The sequence below is a fragment of the Sceloporus undulatus genome, chromosome 3, assembly GCF_019175285.1.
Source record: "Sceloporus undulatus isolate JIND9_A2432 ecotype Alabama chromosome 3, SceUnd_v1.1, whole genome shotgun sequence".
NCBI classification, from domain to species: Eukaryota; Metazoa; Chordata; class Lepidosauria; order Squamata; family Phrynosomatidae; genus Sceloporus; species Sceloporus undulatus.
Window position 1 is genome coordinate 59,250,948 of NC_056524.1, and position 21,896 is coordinate 59,272,843.

General features: G+C 37.7%; 1 protein-coding gene across 2 annotated transcripts in view; it reads left to right on the plus strand.

Moving 5' to 3' along the window:
- Positions 1-21,896, plus strand: part of LOC121926287 — a 108,552-nt gene that overhangs the window by 71,431 nt on the left and 15,225 nt on the right. Inside the window, exon 2 of one of the 2 annotated variants that reach the window (XM_042459138.1) lies at positions 5,732-5,869. In XM_042459138.1, coding sequence (XP_042315072.1) covers positions 5,732-5,869 — 138 coding nt within the window. Of the gene's footprint in view, positions 1-5,731; positions 6,385-21,896 lie in introns of those variants that run through there. The other variant, XM_042459137.1, reaches the window with a different exon arrangement.

The window sequence follows — 21,896 nt, forward strand, 5'->3', positions numbered from 1 at the left end:
TGGTCTCTCTCCCCCCACCCCCGTGTCTTTATTTTAGTCCCAAAGCAAAACAGCAGATTGGTTCTTACCTCGAAGAAGGACAGGATGACACAGTCATCAGATCAGACAAGAGCAGTAGGAATGGTGCAAGGTTCATATTCTGGTAGTAGACCATTTAGCCAACTGTCCCTGATCCAGTCTTCTTCTTTTTAAAATGTCTTTGCTTTTCCATTAAAATACTCAAGTTTCTGAAAGCTTGCTACATGTATATTGTGCATTTCAGTTGACCAAATAAAAGTATTTCACATGTGTGTGTATGCATGTCAGATGTAAATCTTTGGTTATTTCATTATTGCATGAAAGAATTAATTTCAAAAGTTTTGTCTCTTTAAGAACTTTCAAGCCCTCCCTCCTTCTCCTTGTTGCATTTTGGACTTATTAGGAATAAAATAAGGCAGACAAACAACATTTTAACATATACAACAGTATGTGTTATGTTAATATCCTGTTGCTATTGCATAATTTTTGGATAGGGTATCTCTAGTATCCAGACAGTACCTTTTCATCATGGAGAAAATTTGTGTGAGTATTCTTGATTGTGCATGTGTATCTTAGACAGTTGACGTAATCCAGTATTTCTTATACTCTATTGAGGTCAAAATGTTCCCAGTTTGCTGTTGAACTGTAATGCATGATCTCTTCTGTGTGCACCACACCATAGTGCTGTATATATCTGGGTCACATGACATATGAAACAGATAGACATGAAGGTGACATTCGGGAAGTGGGGTTTTTAAAATATGGTTCAATCATTGTTTTTCTTTTTCTTTTTCTGATATGCTACATAACACTTTTGGGACATGAAGGATGAGATGGAGCATCTCTAGTGTTGTGCCCCCCCCCCTTGCTAGACAACCAACTGCAGAGCTGGTTGAAGACAGATAAACTGAAACAATTTCACAGATCCTGAAAACTGCCTGTCTGTGAGGGTGTAGCAGAAGCATAGTTGAAAGTCAGCCCAAGAATCTGGAATCTGGCATACATCAAGGTCAGACAATTCAGGGGTCATGGAGTCAAGGTAGACAGCAAAGCAGGAGCTCTAAGATGAAGATCCCAATGGTAAGTGCCAGCATATCTCCCTCTGCCTTCCTTAAAAAGGGTGGAGCCATCAGCCTCTCATTCATGCTCTCTTCCTTCATGGCCTGATGAGCTCCCAGTATGCTTGTATTTGGATGTCTTCTCTTCAGGCTGCTGTTCACCTGGAGAAGCTGACTCCTGACCCATGACATCTAGGCAGTGATTTTGATGCTTCTGGTAGAAAAAGTCATTTTCCTTAGACAGAGAAAGTCAAGGGGTAAGTAGCTTAATCAAGAGTTAGAGTGGTTATAGCAGACAGAACACAATAAGCAATGACCTAAGAAAGACTGGAAACCATGGAGCTGAAGAAAAAAATTTCTGTAGTTATAAGGAATATAAATAGTACTGCTGTCTATCTTTATACAACGTTTCTGGGGAAATTTCCAATTGTTGTATGATTCTTGTTTAAGAAAAGCAAAAAAGTTATGGCTGGTTTGTCCCAAAAACCTACCATGACAGGTGGGCCTGAATATGGGAGAGTAAGACTAAAAACAAAGAAGTCTGCAAAAGTACACCTTGAAATAAGTAGGGATGATAGTGATGATGTTGATGATGATGATATCACTACCCAGCAACCTCCAAATAGTAGGCTTCTCCTGTCCAGAGGTCACTTATGGTTTTATCAAAAGGTGTCAGTATAGCCTGCAGTGATGAAAAAGGGAATGAGTCCTGTTCTTGAACCCTCTGTGGTTGGCCATCTCCGGTTTTAACAGGAGAAAGCAAATATGATTTAATAGGCACCACTGAAACATGGTGGGATGAGTCTTATGACTGAAACAGAGTAATGAAATAATATAACATACTTCAAATAAATAAATCAAACAGGAGAGAAGGAGCAGCAGCAATGTGTGTCGAAGATGTCCACACCTGTGAGGAGATCCATGATTTAGAGAATAGAAAACAGTCTGAGAACATTTGGGTAAAAAATTAAAACATTGTGGATGTCTACTATAGGCTCCCATGCCAAACTGAATATTTGGATAATCTCTGTACATTTAAAAAAGGTTCAAATATTCTGAAAGGAGTAATATAGTAGTAATAGGAGCAATATTCCTCTTAGGACTTCAAGAAAGCTGGTATCAGTAGGCTTAGAGAAATAATTGGTGAAATCTCATACAACAAAACAAAACAGATTTTATGGCTCAGTTGTAAACAATTACAGTGAAGAAGAAAAATGTGGTGTGTCCAGAGAAACTGGGATGGATGTTCAAAGAACTCTCAGAAAATCTGAGATTAAGAGACATGAATAAGAAATGGAATGGAGAATCACTGAAGAGGAATACAAACAAATAAGCAATATTTGTAATGAGAAGATCAGAAAAGCTGAAGCTCAAAATGAGCTCAGGTTTGCTAGAGAGGATAAAATTAATAAAAAGTGTTGTCTTTTGACAACATTCAGCACTTTTGACAAGGTTTCTGACAAAGTCACTCATGATATTTTTTCAGACAATCTGGTGAATTGTATTTTAGACAGTGCTACTTTTAGGTGAATTTGTAACTGCTTGACTGCTGAACCCAGAGAATTCTCACCAATTGTTCCATTTCACTGTGGACAGACGTACTAGTGGGATGCCTCAGGGATCTGTCCTGGCCCTGACACTATTTATCATCTTTATAAATGACTTAGGTGATGGGATAAAAGTAATGCTCATCAGATCCAGAGCTCTTACAAATTTGGGAGGTGAGGATAGTGTAATTTGGTGTAATTCAAAATGGCCTTGGCAGATTGGAGATCTGGGCCAAAATGAACAAAATGAATAAATATAAGGCATTACACTGAGAAAGGAAAATGAAATGCACAAATGTAGTATGAGTGCCACTTGGTTTGAAAGCGGTACATGCGAAAAGGATCTAAGGGTCTTAGTGGACTGCAAACTAAACATGAGTCAACAGTCTGAAGAAGCAGCTAAAAAGCTAGTGCATCAACAGGGGTATAGTTACAATCAGAGAGGGATAGTATTGTCATTGTATTCTGCTTTGGTCTGCTCTCACCTAGAATATTTTATCTACTTTTGAGCATCTAAATTCAAGAAGGATATTGACAAAGTAGAACATGACCAGAGAGGTATGACCAAGATGATCGAAAGTCTGGAAACCAGCCTAATGACTAACAATTTTGGAAGCTGGGTATGTTTAGCTTGCAGAAGAGAAGACTGAGAGGTGACCCAATAGCTGTCTTGAAATAAGTAGATATCATCAAAAAGATGGAATGACCTCTTTTTCTGCTTTTCCAGAGACTATAATATGAACCAGTGGATTCAAATCACAAGAAAATAGATTCCATTTAAACATTAGAAAGAACAATTTTACAGTGGAATAGAATGCTTCAGAATGAGTGGCCGCTTTCTCTTTCCTTAGGGATCTTTAAACAGAAGTTGAACAACTTTCAGGATTGCTGTAGTTGTGTATTCCTGCTGACAGGGGTTTGGCCTAAATGGTCTTTGTGGATTGTATAAAAGATTTTGCAGTATTACTAGTATGTGAAAGAAAAAGAGTGAGCCTGAAATTAAACTTTTATTGTTTAATTTAAAAAAGGTGTTTGAAATAACCCCCAAATAGCATATTTTTTCCATTTCTTCTGAAGCTAAGAGATCTAGACTGAGTGTTATTATCATTCTTGACCCATATCATCTCATAAAATAGGAACCAGGAAACATATAATTTAACAAAGTTTTTCCAAGATAAAGGATTTGATCAGTAATTCACCAAGCTCTCTTCAAAGGTAGGATGATTCATCAGGTTTTGGTGCACTGTGAAAAACAATTTTATTTTGATACCATCAAGGCTTTAGATGCTGAAATGCAGAGTATAACTATGATGTTTAGTTGAAGAATTGTCATTCCTAGATAACTTATCTGGAATCATAGGGAGGGGGGAACCCTGCTGTTTGAGTAAAACATTGTTTGGACCAAATACAGTTGACCCTCCTTATCCATGGATTTTTTATACACAGATTCAAGCATCCATGGCTTGAAAATATTCAAAAAAAGTATAAATTTCAAGCATCAAACCTTGATTTTTCCATTTTATGTAAGGGACACCATTTTGCTATGCCATTGTATTTAATGGGACTTGAGCATACACAGATTTAGTTATTCACGGGGGTTCCTGTAACAAAGGTCCACTGTATCTCTTGCCACTACTAATGCCTACAAATCAGTGATTTTAGGTCACAGCAAAAAGAACAAGTAGATTATCACAGCTACTTATAACCCAGAGCATGGAAAAATTATTAAAGAAAAAAATAATGCATGATTAACAATTAACATAACAATTTTTTCACTACATTCAAATAACTGAAATGCTATTCGTAGTCTCAGCTAGAGCAGACACAGAAAATCAATAAGAGCTTAGTAAGCCAACCTATATATAAATTATATTGATTCAAATTCTATTGATTAGAGCTTGCAAGTGGATCTGTTCATCGTGACACATGCCTTAGTTACATCCCAGCTGGATTAATGTAATGCACTTTATGTGGGGCTGGCGCATAAAATTCAACTGGTCCAAAGAGCTGCAGGATTACTCAGCTCCATTGTTGCAACAGGTCCACTGGCTGCTAGTACATTTCTGAACACAATTCAAAGTTCTGGTTATGACCTTTAAAGCCCTACACAGCTCAGGTCAAGGTTATTTGAAGGAACATATTCTCCCTTATCAATCAGGTCATGCTATGGTATCTGCTGGGGTGAACCCTTGTCTTTGTCCCACCCCCCTCACAGGTACATGAGGTCAGAACATGGGAGAGGGCCTTCTTGTTGCTGCCCCAAGGCTATGGAACTCCCTTCTCAGGGAACTCTTCCTATTTTCTTTTCACAGACAAAGGCATTGGCTATCCAGTGCCTGTTTCATATTTCCTTCAATTCTGTGTGTTTGTACATAACAAAGGGTTGAAGATTTCTTCTATTAGGGGCAGGCTTTCTGCTTTAGGACACTACTAGAGACTTTACTATACATAAAGTCCTTGAAGGGTGGTCCAGGGAGATAGGTAAAACCAGAGACTCCTGTGAGCCTCTCTCACCTTACATTTTAAAAGGGCTTAATTAAATCTGGCCTTCTCTATGTCATTCTCCTTATGAAGCTATGCTATTCCATGCTGCAGCCTTAACGGCATTTTTTTTTTTTTTTGGAGCTTTAAGAATTAGTGAGCTTGTGGTAGCTTCTAAAAATGACCTGACCAATAAGGCTGTATTATATCGGGATGTTAGGCTCCATGATAGTTCAGTCCTTCTTTATATACAATCCTCTAAGACCAATCAATTGGCCAAGGGTAGGCAAGTTAAATTATTGACTGATAAATTGCTTTGCCCTGTTAGTGCAATGCGGTCTTTCCTGATCATTAGCGGTCCTTCGCCTGGTCCTTTATTCTGCCATTCAGATGGCTCTCCTCTTACCAAGTTTCAATTTTGGTCTGTTACATCCAAAGCTTTGGATGTCTTAGGACTGCAGGGAGCCAAGTTTGCCACCCACTCTTTCCGCATAGGTGCGGATTCCACTGCAGCTTCATTGGGCATGTCTTCTGATGACATTCAGAAGATTGGTCGTTGGAGGTCCAAAGCCTATCACTCTTACGTGAGACCTCTGACTCATTAAATTTGATGTTGTTTTGTTTCAGGTGCAGTTTGCTCCGTGATGAGACACCGTGTGTTGATCTGCGGACACAGCATGGTGTTCTGGACAGCCCGCCAAGCCAGGAGGAGCCATTTTGGAAGCCAGCTGGGGCTGTCAGATAAGGCCATCATTGAGTGGAGAGGTAAACGTGCCCTGCGGTGGCACAGGCTCCTGCATCTGTTGTTTGGCGAAAGCCAGTGTCTGCCCCCTCATGTTCTGGTTATACATTTGGGTGGCAATGATTTGGGTTTTGTTAAAGACAAAGCCCTGGTTCTTCAGGCCATACACAACATGCGGCTCATTCGTGAGAGATGTCCTTTTATTACATTAATATGGTCGGCAATGTTGCCGCACCAAGTTTGGAAATGTGGTTGTGATCCACATATCCTTAATAGGGCCCGCAGATGGGTCAATAATAAAATTCACAATGCAATGAATGGAGGACTGGGTTTTTATTTGGCACACGATGATATCATGTTGCTGAGGCCTGAGCTCTACCGAGCTGATGGCATTCACCCTTCTGAGGTGGGGAACCAGATATTTCTTAGAGACCTGCAAGCTGGGGTGGCGGCCTGCTTGGCAAGCCTTGTGGGGGATAGGGACTAAGTTATACTTGCCCCTTATCTGTGGCATAGGCGGGGGGAGATAGTCGGTTTGGTGAGCACTTCAGCACCCTCCTAAAGGGTGAAGGTGGGTCTCTGGAACAGAAGTTTACATCTTGAGACTAAAAACGAAGGGAAAGAGACTTGCCTTGGGGCTGGCTTGAGATTCAAACCCTCACTTAAGTCTCGAGAGTTAAGTGGGGAAGTCTTGGGTTGGCCTTCCAGATGAGGGCCGGCCAGGGGCAACCCAAATTATGGATTGCCCTTGGGACTCAGGTGTTTTTGCCCTTTTTGGAAGCTGGGGAATTGGTCTTGGAGCAGACCATCCACCAGCTGTTCCTACACAAGGTTCTCCCCCCTGGGCTTGCAGTTCTCAAGAAATAAAGTTAAATAAGTTGAATTTTAATAAAGTTGCCCATTTTATAACCCAGTTCTCTGTGTCTGGTCATGTTATTTAATGAGTTGGTCAGCAAAGACTTTTCTATTCTGACAGCCATTTGCTGAGTGATTATATAAGGCCCATCTTACACAACATTATGAATATTGCTAATTGTGGTGGTGTGCATTTTAATAATGTATGTTTTAACTTTTTTTTTTAAAAAAATGTAACTTTTGTTTTAATTTGTATCTTGTAACGTTTTAACATTTTTTAAAAATCATTTAAACCGCTTTAAGTCCCATTCTGCAAAAAAAGAAAAAGAAATAATAATAATAATAATAATAATAATAGACAATATGCCTATTATTTTATCCATATGGAAATAAGATGGTCAAGATGGTCAAGATACACATTGCTTGGAGACAAGCTATATATCGAGTTTGAGAGGCTCAAACTCTGTTTTTGTATATCTTGAGTCTTTTAATACAATTTCTGTTTACTTATGTACTTCTCCAAAGCCTTAATTGTGAATCATAGAATCATAGAATCATAGAATCATAGAATCATAGAGTTGGAAGAGACCACAAGGGCCATCCAGTCCAACTCCCTGCCATGCAGGAAATCCAAATCAAAGCATCCCCGACAGATACTTCAGAGCCAAAGGAGGACGCAGCTTGACAAATAGAGGACAGACAACCGAAGGGACAGAGGAAAGACACGAGAGGAGTAAAGAAGGCGACAGTTAAGGTAAGAAACCGCAGTCCCTAAAGAGTGGGGAAAAGAAGGAGGAGGAGAGAAAGCCAAGGCTAACAGGAGAAAGAGTACGTCAGAGCCAAAGGAGGATGCGGCTTGACAAATAGAGGACAGACAACCGAAGGGACAGAGGAAAGACACGAGAGGAGCAAAGAAGGCGATAGTAAAGGCAAGAAACCGCAATCCCTAAAGAGTGGTGAAAAGAAGGAGGAGGAGAGAAAGCCAAGATTAACAGGAGAAAGAGTACTTCAGAGCCAAAGGAGGACGCGGCTTGACAAATAGAGGACAGATAACCGAAGGGACAGAGGAAAGACATGAGAGGAGCAAAGAAGGCGACAGTAAAGGCAAGAAACCGCAGCCCCTAAAGAGTGGTGAAAAGAAGGAGGAGGAGAGAAAGCCAAGGCTAACAGGAGAAAGAGTACTTTAGAGCCAAAGGAGGACGCGGCTTGATAAATAGAGGACAGATAACTGAAGGGACAGAGGAAAGACATGAGAGGAGCAAAGAAGGCGACAGTAAAGACAAGAAACCACAGTCCCTAAAGAGTGAGAAAGGAGAAAGGAGGAGAGAAAGCCAAGGCTAACAGGAGAAAGAGTACTTCAGAGCCAAAGGAGGACACGGCTTGACAAATAGAGGACAGATAACCATAGGGACAGAGGAAAGACACGAGAGGAGCAAAGAAGGCGATAGCAAAGGCAAGAAACTACAGTCCCAAAAGAGTGGGGAAAGGAAGGAAGAGGAGAGAAAGCCAAGGCTAATTGGCGAAAGAGAACTCCGGAGCTGAAGGAGGTTGCAGGCTAGTAAACAGAGGACAAACAACTGAAGGGACAGAGAAAAGAAAGTGAGAGGAAAGCCAAAGTTAGCAGGAGAAAGAAAACTTTGGATCCAAAGGAGGACGAGAAATCCTATAAAAAATGAATACAGGAAACAAACAAGAAGCATTACAACACAAGGAGACCATCTTTAGACGTAAATCCCAAACCATCAGATCAAACAGCTATTTTGGAGGAACTAAAAGCCATGTATTCTGATATGAAGGAAGATATGCAAGCCATGAAAAGGATATGACAGCTATGGAAAGAGATAAAAAAAAGAATTAACAAGAAATAAGAGCTGATTAAAAGGAATTAAGGAACTCTAAGTAAGGCTACAGAAGACATAAAACATTTAGAATTTTTTTGGAAAAAATCGAAAACAAACAAATAAAATAAATAAAAAGGTCCTTGATATAGAGAGAAGCAGGAAAAAGAACTGACGAGAGAGCATTACAAGATGAAACCGCGAAAACTGTCTTAAAATCAGAGGGCTAAGAAAAAGAGAAAGAAGATTTGTACGAGAATTAACTCCAATTCTAGCAGAATTCATAGGGATAGATGCTGAAAAATTTCAAGGAGAAAAAAAAAAAATGTCAGGATTAATTTGAGATAGAAAATAAAAAATTACCTAGGGACATAGTGCTTATTTCACTAGGAAAAATGCGAGACTATTCTAGTGTTAAACTATGATCAAAGTTGGAAATGAAGGGGAGGAACTAACAATCTTTAAGGACATTCCATGAGGTTCTGAAGAAAAGAAACAACTACAGAACTTTGACAACTCTCTAAGCAAAACAACATAAATTATAGATGGGAAAGACTTGGGGAGTGTCCTTCAAATACAAGCAGAATATACAGGATCACCTCTACTATGAAGATGAACGACTTTCTAATTTTTTAAAAAGAACTAGATATAAGAAAATTGCCAGTGAGTGAGAAAGAAGAAACAGATAACGAAGAAGAGAAAGAAACAATAACAGGCCAGAAGAACCAGTAGAACCAAAAGAGGGAGCAGAAACAGACTAAAAGATCAAAGAACAATGTCTAAAATCAAATTTTTGTCTGGACATAAAAGGCCTAAACTCACCACAAACGGAAACGAAAAAAGTATTTCACTTTTTGAACAAACAAAAGGCAGATGTAATTGTTTACAAGAAACACACATCAATGAGAAAGACGAGAGACTGTTGAAAAACAGAAAAATGGGAATGAATTTACATCATCAGTCAAAGAGAAAAGGGGATAGTAATCTACGTTAACAACAAATATGACACCAAAACTTTATTTAAAGATAGCGAAGGGAGACTATTGGGTCTCGAAATTACATTTTTAGATGGCAAATATCTTTTGGTGGGATATATGCACCATCGGAAAAACAAGAAAATTTTTACAGAACTTATCGAAACGTTGGCAAAATATAACTATGAAAAAACACTTATAATGGGAGATTGGAATGGGGTATCTCCCCAGAGCTGGTAGAAATTCAACAAAGAAATAAAGAGATCCCAGGGAAAACTCCCGAGAGCTTTTTTTGACTTAGTAGAAGAACAAGCCCTAATAGATGTGTGGAGAGCAAAATACAAAATGAAAAAGGAATACACTTTTATTCGGAAAGCCACAACTCACTCTCCTTAAAGGAGGATATGGCTAACAACAGTCTGGGAAGCCTCGAAAGCGGTTGTACGGGGCTTCTTCATTCAACAAAACTTCAGAATTCAAAAAGAGAAAAAAATCAAAATGAACCAATTCATACAATTTAAGAGAGAAAAAAAGAGCTAGAAAAAGATCCACAAACAAGAAGATTCTAAATGAATAAAAATACTTAAAAACAGATTGAAGTAGAGGAAACAGCAGAAATGCAAAAGAAATTGAATTCTCTTAAACTAAGATACTTTGAACAAGGAAATAAGCCAGGCAGATGGTTGTCATATCAATTAAGAAACAAAGAGAAAGGAACTACATAACAGAAATAAAAGATGGAATTTGAAGGCGACTAACAACCAGAACACCATCAAAATTTGTTCCATATTACTTTGCTAAGCTATACAAAGAAAACTATATACCTAAACAGAAAATATAGAATTTATTAACAAAGCGGAGATAACACCATTTTTGAAGGAACAACGAGAGAAATTAAATGGGCCAATCACAGCAGCAGAAATATCAGAGGCCATAAGGAAATGTGGGAAAGATAAAGCGCCAGGTCCAGATGGCTTCACTGCTGATACTTTAAAGTTTTTGAAGAGCAACTTTTGTTACCTTTGAAACAAACATTTAATGCCTAAAAGGTAACAACTTTCCAGAAACATGAGACATGCCAACATAACTTTGATATTGAGGAAAACAAAGAAGCCGTAGATATGAAGAACTATAAGCCAATCTCATTACTCAATGTGGACTACAAACTATTTAGTGGCAATATTGGCAGAAAGGCTTAAAAAGGTACTTAGAGAATGGATCAACGAAGATCAAGCAGGCTTCTGCCAAAGAGACAACTGCGAGACAACATAGAGTAGTCATTAACACAATTGAGTATTTTGAAAAAACACATGAAGAAAAACTGGCACTGATCTTCATGGACTTGGAAAAGGCTTTTGACAACTAACTTTGAGGTGTTAGAAAAGGTAGATGTAGGTCCAAACTTTTTGGAGTGGATAAAAGCAATTTATACTGAGCAAAAAGCAAGGTGATTGTAAATGGAACAAAAACAAAGAATTTTCAATAACAAAAGGGACAGACAAGGTTGTCCGCTGTCCCCATTACTTTTCATTTTAGTGTTAGAGTACTAAATAAGGGTGAGATTGGAAACCAAATACAAGGTATTAAGATTAGAAAGTGGGAATTCAAACTTAGAGCCTTTGCGGACGATATTGTGTTCAGTTTAAGAATCCAAATATAGTGTCCCTCCCTTAATAGAATACTAAAGAATGTGAAAAGCCACGGGCTTGAAAATTAACAGAGATAAGACTACAATATTAACTAAAATATGGACAAAAGGAGCAAGTACAAATAGAACAAAATAGTGGCTTTAAGATTGTAATAAAGTAAGATATCTGGGTATCACTCTTACAAACAAAAACTCCGACCTTCCATAATATTATGAATTATGGAAAGAGATAAGAAAGGATCTAGAACGTTGGAGTAAAACCAAACTCTCTTTCCTGGGCAAGATTGCAGTCATACAAAGGCAGTGCTCCCAAAGTTAGTTTCTTTTTCAATCCCTACCATTCTACACAACTTAAAGCCACTACAAGTGTGGCAAAAAGAAATACTCAAATTCGTGTGGGATAAAAAATGGGCTAGGATAAAGATGAAAATTCTGTGTGATGATAAAAACAGGGGGGATGAATCTACCAAATATGACTTTGTATTACTGTGCATGTGTATTGGTATGGCTAATGGAATGGATTACACTGAATAATGATAAACTGTTAAGTCTTGAAGGAGATAACCTCAGTTTGGATGGCATGCATTCTGTTTATGGTAAAGAGAAAATTCATAGGACTGGTAGAAATCATTATATCAGAAATGCATTAATGAAAGTATGGGAGAAATATAAAAACTAGGTTAGCTCCAAAAATACCACAATGGTTCTCCCCGCATGAGGCGTTTTCAGTAGGAGGCTATACACAAAGGAACATGGTTGAGATACTCGGATATATAAAGGAAAATAATCAAGGAAAATTAGAAATTAAACACAGGAAGAACTTAAAGAGAAGGTAAAGAATGTCATGGTACTATATAGCAAATAAGGGAGTTCCAAATAGACAAAAAACTAGAGGGCATACGAAGGAAAAGATAGAATGGGATGAGATCATGAAAAAGGGAAAGATAAACTGATTTCGAAATGTTTACAAATTACCTGACAATGGGACACGGAAGAAGAGGTTATAAAAGATAGCATGGTGAGTGGGCCCCGCATGTTGGACATGTATAGAATACGAAAGTGGGAGGAGCTGTGTGGAAGAAATATGAAATATACAATAAATCAAGATTTAAAAGAGAATCATATAAATGATCTACAGATGGGCATCTCTCACCTCAGAAACTATCTTTGATGTATATATAAAAGTCCCAACCTAACTGTGGGAATGCGCCACACAATCCAGGACATTATCATATATGGTGGGGAATGCAAAGTAACCAAAAAATTTGGATCGAAAAATATAATTAATAACAAAAGAACGGCAAATAGAATGCTGTAAAAATTAAGGTTATTAAAAGAATTATAGCAAGAGAGTAATACCAAAACGAAACAAGAGGGGAAGAGCGAAAACTTTACCCACACAACTTAGCTAAAAGAGGTATAGATAATGTGTTAAAGCAAAGCTATAGTGACTTATCAAAATAGACATGAAAAATATTGGATATGTATAGCATTACATTGTGTGTTATTTATTTGAATAAGGAAAATGAAGTGTAAAATTACATAAAGTTATGAAAAGAGATGAACAGTTACATTTTTGAACAAGACAAGAAGAATTTCAGGCAATGGAAGGTCTGTTTTATGTTATATGTGTTTTAGGATAGGAAGTTGTTAATTGGTATCTGTTGATGTTGATTTATGTTGGTTTGCTTTTTTGTCCGTTTTGTGGTTTTGATGTTTGTTGTATGATGTACTCCATAAAATATATAATTAAAAAAAAAAAAAAGGAATCCAAATCAAAGCATCCCCGACAGATGGTCATCCAGCCTCCGTTTGAAGACCTCCAAGGAGGGAGACTCCACTACACTCCGAGGGAGTTTGTTCCACTGTCGAACAGCCCTTACTGTCAGGGAGTTCCTCCTAATGTTGAGGTGGACCTCTTTCCCTGCAGCTTGCATCCATTGCTCCAGGTCCTCGCTCTGGGCAGCAGAAAACAAGTTGCTCCCTCCTCCATAGACATCCCTTTTCAGAGTTAACTTTTCAGATAAAAAATATATTGGAGTGAAAGATGGGACTAGAAATTCTCGTTTTAGATTAATTTTAGAATAGTTTTAAACTAAGATTCACTGTCTGGTATAACCGCAAACACAATCTAGATTTTTTTACGTATATTGTGAGGTACCTTAGATCTGCTGTGGAGGAAGGTTGGGATATAAATTGGATAGATGGTAGATATTATTTGGATTACAGCTGCTATAAGCCTAAGCTGTATAATCAGTCATCTGTGATTATGGTGATTTTCCAACTTGTTTAAGTACAGCCATATTGCATGTCATATTAAATAGTTTTGAGGGACAACAAAACACAAACTTAGTGGTCACACTGAATTCTATTCATCCATTAATGGAATATTGAATCAGTGCCAACGGATGGAAAATTAGATTCATAGCTTAAAATCTTCAAGATGTCTGGGGATATCTCACCTAGAAATAATGCAGTTTGACACTACTTTAAGTGCTGTAGTTACATCCTATGGAATCCTGGGACTTATAGGTTAATGAGATATTTAGCCTTTTGTCAAAAAATGCGGATGCCTCACAAAACTACAAATCAGGGTCTGTAGGATGGAGCCATGGAATTTATGTGGTGTCAGACTGCATTATTTCTATAGGAGCACTTTCATCTGTACAATGTTCTCTTGAACAGCAAGTAACCACAACTACATTTTAGGTAGCTGTCTCACATCTATTTAATTTCGTGCCATAGTAGACTTAGCAATTATTTGGGTCTAAATCCACTGGGAATCTGTTTAATGTATTTTTTATTCAGTGTGGATGTGTAATGTTTTCCTGGTACAGTTCAATGGTTTTATATCCCTGAATCTGTTGTGAATGCCCTTAAATATTTCATGGGAACAGCCCACTTTAAGGATTTGATCCATTTAAATAATACCTGGCTCATGCAAACATTTGAAATACTTTATTGTATTTATCTGATACTACCATCAAATTTTTCCATGCACCTAAATGTTAGTGCTGGTTTGTAGGGAGCCACTAATAGGAATTTAGAGATGAGTCAAACCAGTTTCAGAGTCAGGAGTCAGAAGTCATGAAGCTCGGAATTGGGCAGCTGGGCCAAGAAGCCAGAAATATGCAACATGACATGGAACAACTGTGTATAGTCCTTTTCACTAAGGACATCCAATACTCCCGTACCTGAGACATATTTACAGCCTATGAAAAAAGCTCCATCCTGAAGCTATGTGGCAGTATCAAAAGGAATTTATGATGGCATTTTTTGGTTTCACCTCAAAAGCTCCTGACACCAAGTAAAGAATTTCAAAAGATGAATGAATATGAAGTGGGAATGGAAAGAACATTTGATTACTCAGAGTGAGAAAGGGACTTTTAAATTGTCCAAATTCCATGCTAAGAAGAGTCCTCCTCAGACTTTCTCATTTTCCTCCTGTTGTCAATTAACCCCCAAGACTACTGTTCCAGCTCACCTTTGCCCTATCTCTCCAGATTGAGAGGGTGCAAGCTGCTCAACAAGAGTAGCATCATCACATGCTGTGTCTTGACAGCTGGCACACAACAATGACATCTGCATTGTCATGAAACAGCTATAACTGCAGCATCTTCATCTGGCTTCCACCCATCCTCCTCCTGATGTCACAACTGTGGAGAGCCAGGAAGCATCCTGGAAGGCTACAACCACCCATCCTGGTTCACCTTTCTCTGATCCTCCCAGTGTTGTTAATAATAATATAATATAATAATAATAATAATAAATAATAATAATAATTTTATTTATAGACCGCTATTCCGCAATGATCTAGCGGTGTACATCAAAATTGCAAAACAATACAAAAAATTGCAAGGCCCCTCTCCCCTCAAGTGGTGGTTGGAGGAGGTTCTTTGTCTTCCAGCCTGGCCTCTCTCCCCCTCAGATGGTGGTTGGGGGGGCTCTTTGTCTTCCAGGCCTGGCCTCTCTCCCCCTCAAGATGGTGGTTGGAGGGGGCACTTTGTCTTCCGCCTGGCCCTCTCTCCCCTCAAGATGGTGGTGGAGGAGGGCTCTTTGTCTTCCAGGCCTGGCCTCTCTCAGGATACTGGACAAGGGATACTGGAAGACTAGAGTAGCTGTATCAGTTACCATCTGTATACTGAACAGTACAGGAGGATGGTGAACAAGTCAGGCTGAGAAGGATCCTTGCTTCTCTTCCCCTACCTCCTGCCAGGATATACAGGTCAGCATAGTAAGTTGTGACTGGATGAAGGTGTAGCAAATGGCAGGTGTAACCAGGATAAGGTAAGCCTGCAATTAGTAGTTAAGAGAGCAACTGGCCAATTTGGCCAGGTGGCTATGATAGCCAATCTACAGAGTATACCTGCTCTGGAAGTCTGCTGGGAGCATGCTATGTAATGTTTGTTTTCTATGCTGCTGGAGCATACAGAGATCCATAGTGCTCTCCATGATGGTACATACTGCTGGGATTGGTAATGCTGTTCATACTAAGTTAGTATGCTGATGTACTAGAAGCTATGCTATGTTTATTTTTGCTCTTTTATACTGAGCCATTCTACTATGTTTTTGCTTCAAGTATTTTATGACTCTGCTGTTATTTTTTACCTCAATGCACACTCCAACACCCCCACCATGGGAATGGATGGGGGAAGGCCTCCTCAAAGGTGTTCTTTCAACAAGAGACCTCTTCAAAGGACATAAATTTTGCATAGGACAAAAATTGTTTAAATTGTTCATTCTGCCTCATGGGAACAAATAATTTAACACAGCACCTTGGGCATTCCTAATATGAAGAACCACCTGCTGAGAACTGAATGCACACTTCTGGTTGCTGCAGGTACATAAATATTTGATTATGATTATTTCGACTGTAATTGAGTACTAGCCATGATCACTATATACTATTTGATCTGAGCCAGCATAGCTTTTCTTTATCTTGTTAAAACCAGAAAACATGATCACATTATGAGATTGGGCTAACAAACTGACTGTTCATATTTATTGTATACTAAATGGGGGGGAAAACTGGAAACATTTTGTTTTAACAAACAATTTAACTAGTCAGGAATAATTCCTCAATATACCACATTAAATTATAGCTGTTGATAGGGAGATCTTGCTTACTGGTTCCAATTTGACTGTTTATTATGTAATGTTGTACTACATTTTTAACTACAGGTAATGGAAGTAATGGTTCTCTAAACTGTTCAACAGCAAAGTAATAAAACTACAGCTGAATTTGGCTTGCCCTGTAGCATATAAACCTATACATAGAAGACATTCTTGGTAAATTTCTCTCAATAAGCCAGCCAGTGGTAATGGTGCCAAGGCAGACTTTGACTCAGCAGGGGAGTCCTAGCTAGATGGTAATTAACAACAAATGAATCTCTACATGTTCAACCTGAGCCAGGAAGGAATCTTTACTACTCAAATGTCAGACTGTTCATCTCTAGTGAAATGTAGGTGATCTCAGTGAGAGTGTTATAAACTAGGCAGCATATTTTTGACTCACATGCAGTCAAAATGATGAAAACTTTGCTGATGACATTTAAACTAGAGCAAGAAAGTTTTTCATTGAATTGAAAAGTTATCTACAAAGGTTTGCTTAGATTTAACATGAAGCAGTAGCTTAATTACAAAGAGGTCTCATTGTATCCTATATGAACAGAAATAATGTTTAGTCTGGCTGGCATCTTGTTTGTACCATACTTATGTATAAGTTGTACTATTCACGTGGGGCAAATTATTTGTCATAGTGCAAGAGACATATTCTGCTGACAGCAGGGCAAGCAGAGCTGTGCATAAAACTATGTTGCATGTTGTGGTAATACTTTATGTGTTGTAGTTGTGCATAATGGTTGCACATTGCAAATTGTGTTTGTGCATTGCACAGTGGAATTTCACATTGCAAAATGGTATCTAGTCATTGAAAAGTGGTGCTCAGTTTTGCTATTCTCATGGGGATTGTGTAGTCCTAACATAATACATATTTGCATTATATATATGTTATGCTGTAGGGATCATGAATTGCAGGCCATAGTTTTTAAAGGTTGTAGGATCTGTGGAGGGGGGAGCTGGACAGTACACAAGGCATTTTCTCATTATTATTTTTTTCCTGACAGAGAAACTATGTCAGCAGAGTGAACAATCAATTCAGATCATTAATTGATGTCTTTTAATGGACTTTATAGTAGGGATGCAATTTTTGCTATTTCTATTCTCAAAGGAAGTAATAAGTATTTTTAACAATTTTATTAGTGCTGCAAGAACATCTTCAGAAACTGTACAATTTTCAGAGACCATCCTCAATTGAGAATGTATTCTATGTAAAATTGACACATAGTTCCGCCTTTTTCTTTTGTAATATAGAAAAAAAATCTGTACAGGAAACATCATCTTTAGCCCAGGAAAAAATAAAGGCAGAAACTATTATTTTTTCAGAAAGAAAAGCTATACATGAATTTTGTGAAAAATAAGGCTTGAACTGTGAAAATTCTCATCATTGTGGGATCCCTCTCATTAGGATTTCCAAAACAAACTACAAGTCAACGGATTCCATTGCATTAAGCCAGGGCATTAACACAATATCAAACAGCTTTATTTCTGCAGCACAGATACCTGTATTTTTGAGGTAAAAAAAATCATCTTTCTCTGTTGTTGTAGAATTGATTAAAACAACTCCTTTCTCTAAGCCAATTGGAAAATAAGAGATCGAGAATTTCAACTAAATTTTCCATGGATTATAAACCAGTCAGGCCTTTAAAACAGCATATGTACTGACGGGCTGATATTAAGGAAATTGGATTTATTAACAATACAATATTAAGGAAAAATATTTTGTTATTTTTTTAAAAATAAAATGAATTACAATTAAAATTAAAATTAGCAAATACTGAGGTAAAATAGAAGAAAAATGATTTCTCACCCCAAAATAATATTACAAACATTTAACAATTGAGATGATGACAGACATTAATCCTCTTTTGCATTAGCCTCCCAGCCTGAGGCCTGCCATTAGCAACAGAACAATACACATGCAAATCACTCCTGCATTCCCAGGATCACATAGTATATATACACCCAACTTTTTCCAGGCAAAGCATTCTCTGAAGATGCCAGCCACAGATGCTGGCAAAATGTCAGGAAGGAACTTTTCTGGAACATGGCCACATAGCCCGAAAAACCCACAACCAACTCTGTGATTCTGTAGTCCAGATATAGCTTTGGCAAGACAAAGCTTGGACTAGCCTAATCTCATTTCTGCAGATCATAGAATCATCGAGTTGGAAAAGACCATAAGGGCCATCCAGTCCAACCCCCTGGCATGCAGGAACTCAGAATCAAAACACCTGTGACAGACGGTGCAGCTTCTGTTTAAAGAACTCCAAAGAAGGAGACTATACCACACTCTGAGGGAGTGTGTTCCACTCAGGGAGTATTGCATTGGCCTTTTTAGCTGCTGCATCACACTGTTGATTCATGTTCAACTTGTGGTCTACTAAGACACCTAGAGCCCTTTCACATGTAGTCTCGTTAAGCCAGGTGTCCCCCATCCTATATCTATGCATTTCATTTTTGTTGTTGTTGTTGTTGTCTAAGTGCAGTACCTTACATTTCTTTGTATTAAAATTAATTTTGTTAGCTTTGACCCAGCTTTCTAGTCTATTCAGGTCATTTTGAATTTTGATCCTGTCCTCTGGAGTATTAGCTATTCCTCCTAATTTGGTCTCATCTCCAAATTTGATAAACATGCTCCCTATTCTTTCATCCAAATCATTGATAAAGATGTTGAATAGCACTGGACCCAGGAATGAACCCTTCATGCTCTCCTTCTTTTGAAAGATGGAGGAAAAGCAGCTATGTTCTGTCATGCTAATCTATTTGTTTGGCTTGAAAAAATTTCTTAACTCTGAGTTATCAACAGAGAAACAGCAGCAATGACATTGTTGAATCTAGGGTAAACTTTTCCAGACGTTCTGTATGAACATCTCCTCCCTCAGCACATAATTTTTACATTCAAGAATGTTGCCAAAGTGAAAAGAAATGTAATGACATCCCTTTTGAACTTTCTTAGAATTATTGGGTGTATTCTGTTAGCAGATATGCTCTTTGGTGGGAGACGAAAGAAAAGTGTTACCATAGTAACTGTCACCTGCTACAATGTGGTGCTTGTGTTAGCCTACCTCTGAGATAATGTAGAACTAACATCTTAATCCCTTCAGTGCTTGCTGTTGAATATTGTATGCCTACCAAAGTGGGTTTTGTGGGTCCCAGAGTTCTAAGCTCTGTTTTCTTTGTTCTTTGTGATATGACACTTGGTCCATGAGGAAAGGAAGGAAAACAAAACCCAGTTGCATTGCTGCATGAAATTTTTGGAATGTTACATAAAAATAGTTTACTTCTTCATTGAATTTGAATGTTAATAGCAGTTTTTTTTTAAAAAAATGATTACATAGGCCATATGCTCAGTCAGAAACATTTGCTATTCTACTAAAGAAAATGCATCCCTTGAAACCAAGAGTGAATTAAGTGAGACCATCCAGATGTTGCTGGACTGTATCTCCCAACATACCTCACCATTTTCTATTCCATTATTTTATTTATGCCCTGCCTTTCCAGTCCAGCAGCATCTAGACAGCCACACTTTGCCAGTCCCTGCTCTAATCCTTGATAGTTGAGGCTTGTAGCTAACTCGTACATTAGCATAGGCTTGCACAACCTGGGGCATGCCCATTCAAATACAGCCAAATATGGTCAATGAAATCAAATACCATGCCTGCCAAGTACTTCACAACAGCTGCAGTTTGAGACAAGGAGCCTACGAATAACTAGTCAGATTTATTCAGCTTGGATCACAAGTTGTTGAAGTCTGCTTTAGCAGAACTAGCTATATATCATTCTCTTCAAAATTACACTTGAGAGAAATAAGTAAATCTTTTTACAGACTTCACTGCTTCATGGTAGATGTGAACCTGAGAATGGATTTGCTCAGTACATCATGCCGGTAAAAAAGTGTGTTCTTTAAGGTACACATGAATATCAAATAGGAATAAATCATATCTAAACAGCTACTCCTAAGCTTTGCATGACAAATGAATTATTTATATTAGTACTGTGCCAAAAATCACCACCACCGTATTTTAGGGTCATATCTGAATTGCAAAAATAAGGAATCGTTTTCAGCTTCTTTCTTATTCTTATTACTATTCTATCATCATCATCATTTGCATGGTTCAGGGGCTTATCTTGAAAACAATTTGAAGTTCATAATAACATACAAGATTATTTTACCTCTATATTACCACCTTAATCCCAGTTCCTTAATCTCATTTAATTGCCTAAAAGGAAGTTGCTTGATTTTTTTTATCCTGTGCCTTCAGGATTATGTGTATGCATAGTATTTTGTTCTATTTGCATACTACTAATATGAATTGTGACTGCAATTGCATAATAGCTTAAATTACACAAATTCCATGTGCCTTTTCCAGTAGACAGATAAATCTAGTGCTTAGGACCACTATTCTGCCACTGATAGTTATCCAGGTCCAACAGAATTGTAAAGCTGCTACTAACCACATATAGGATATACTGTAATTGCCTAAATAACATATCTGTTAAAGTTGTGCCCCTTACTAGCTGTAATTATCCAACATTTTGGAGTGTGGGTGTGTCAAGTCCACATGATCAGCTAAATTGTACTTTATTAATTGAATTTCCAGTTAAAGGCATAAGCCTATGTACTTGGATAGGGAGGCTACGGTTCATAGGCTGCACACAGAGTCCAAGTCTTCATTGGACTCTCACTCCCCCCCCAAAGAAAACCATTCCCTCATTTTACAAATAGGCATGCGCATATATATATATATATATATATATATATATATATGAAATGCACACAAATGATTCCTAGAGCAGTGTTATACATCAACACATCCCTGAAGCCCTACAACCACCAAAGCTTACTAAATATATTACAGAAAAATGCTTACAAATCTGGCAGAATAATTCTAAATATAAACTGGATGTAGATTTCTGATTGGTCTTAGGTTCTGTTGTTGCTTTTTTAATAAATTATTTTAAGATGGGAAGGGGTGAAAATTACTCTTGTATACATCCCATACCAGAAACAAATACAACTGTGTTACTTTGGCTTTTATATCTGAGGAAATGTAAGTTTATATACTGCTACAACAAAAAAAATCATGTACATTTAATTCCTACTTAAGTCTATAGGCCCAGAATTTATTTTTTCTTCTTTCCTCAGATGTAGACTTATATGTATTTTATTTTTGAAGGGTAACAGTGCCTCTACTTAAAAACTTCCCAGTCAAGCATAAGACCTCTAAGTGAAATCAAGGAGCTTATGTATATATTTAATCAACATATTTTTTAAAAATTCAGGGTATTCTCTAAAGAGGTTTTTTTTAAAAAAAAATAATAATAAAAGAATCATCAATTATTTATGGATTATTCATACACAGAAGTAAATTTTACCTAATTAATGTTAGGTATAATCGCCCAAGTGCTACTCCACTAAAGTAGGTAATTGTTTCTTAGATCATTTTTAATTTGTATGCTTTCCATAAAATAATCTTTCATCCCTCACATTAAAATGAGCAAATGAATCAGCATAATTAATTCTATTGGGTGAATGTATTCCTAGAAGAGGCCATATATATTGCATTGCCTGTCACATCAGTCATTATCACACAGGTTTTACCATTGATTGAGG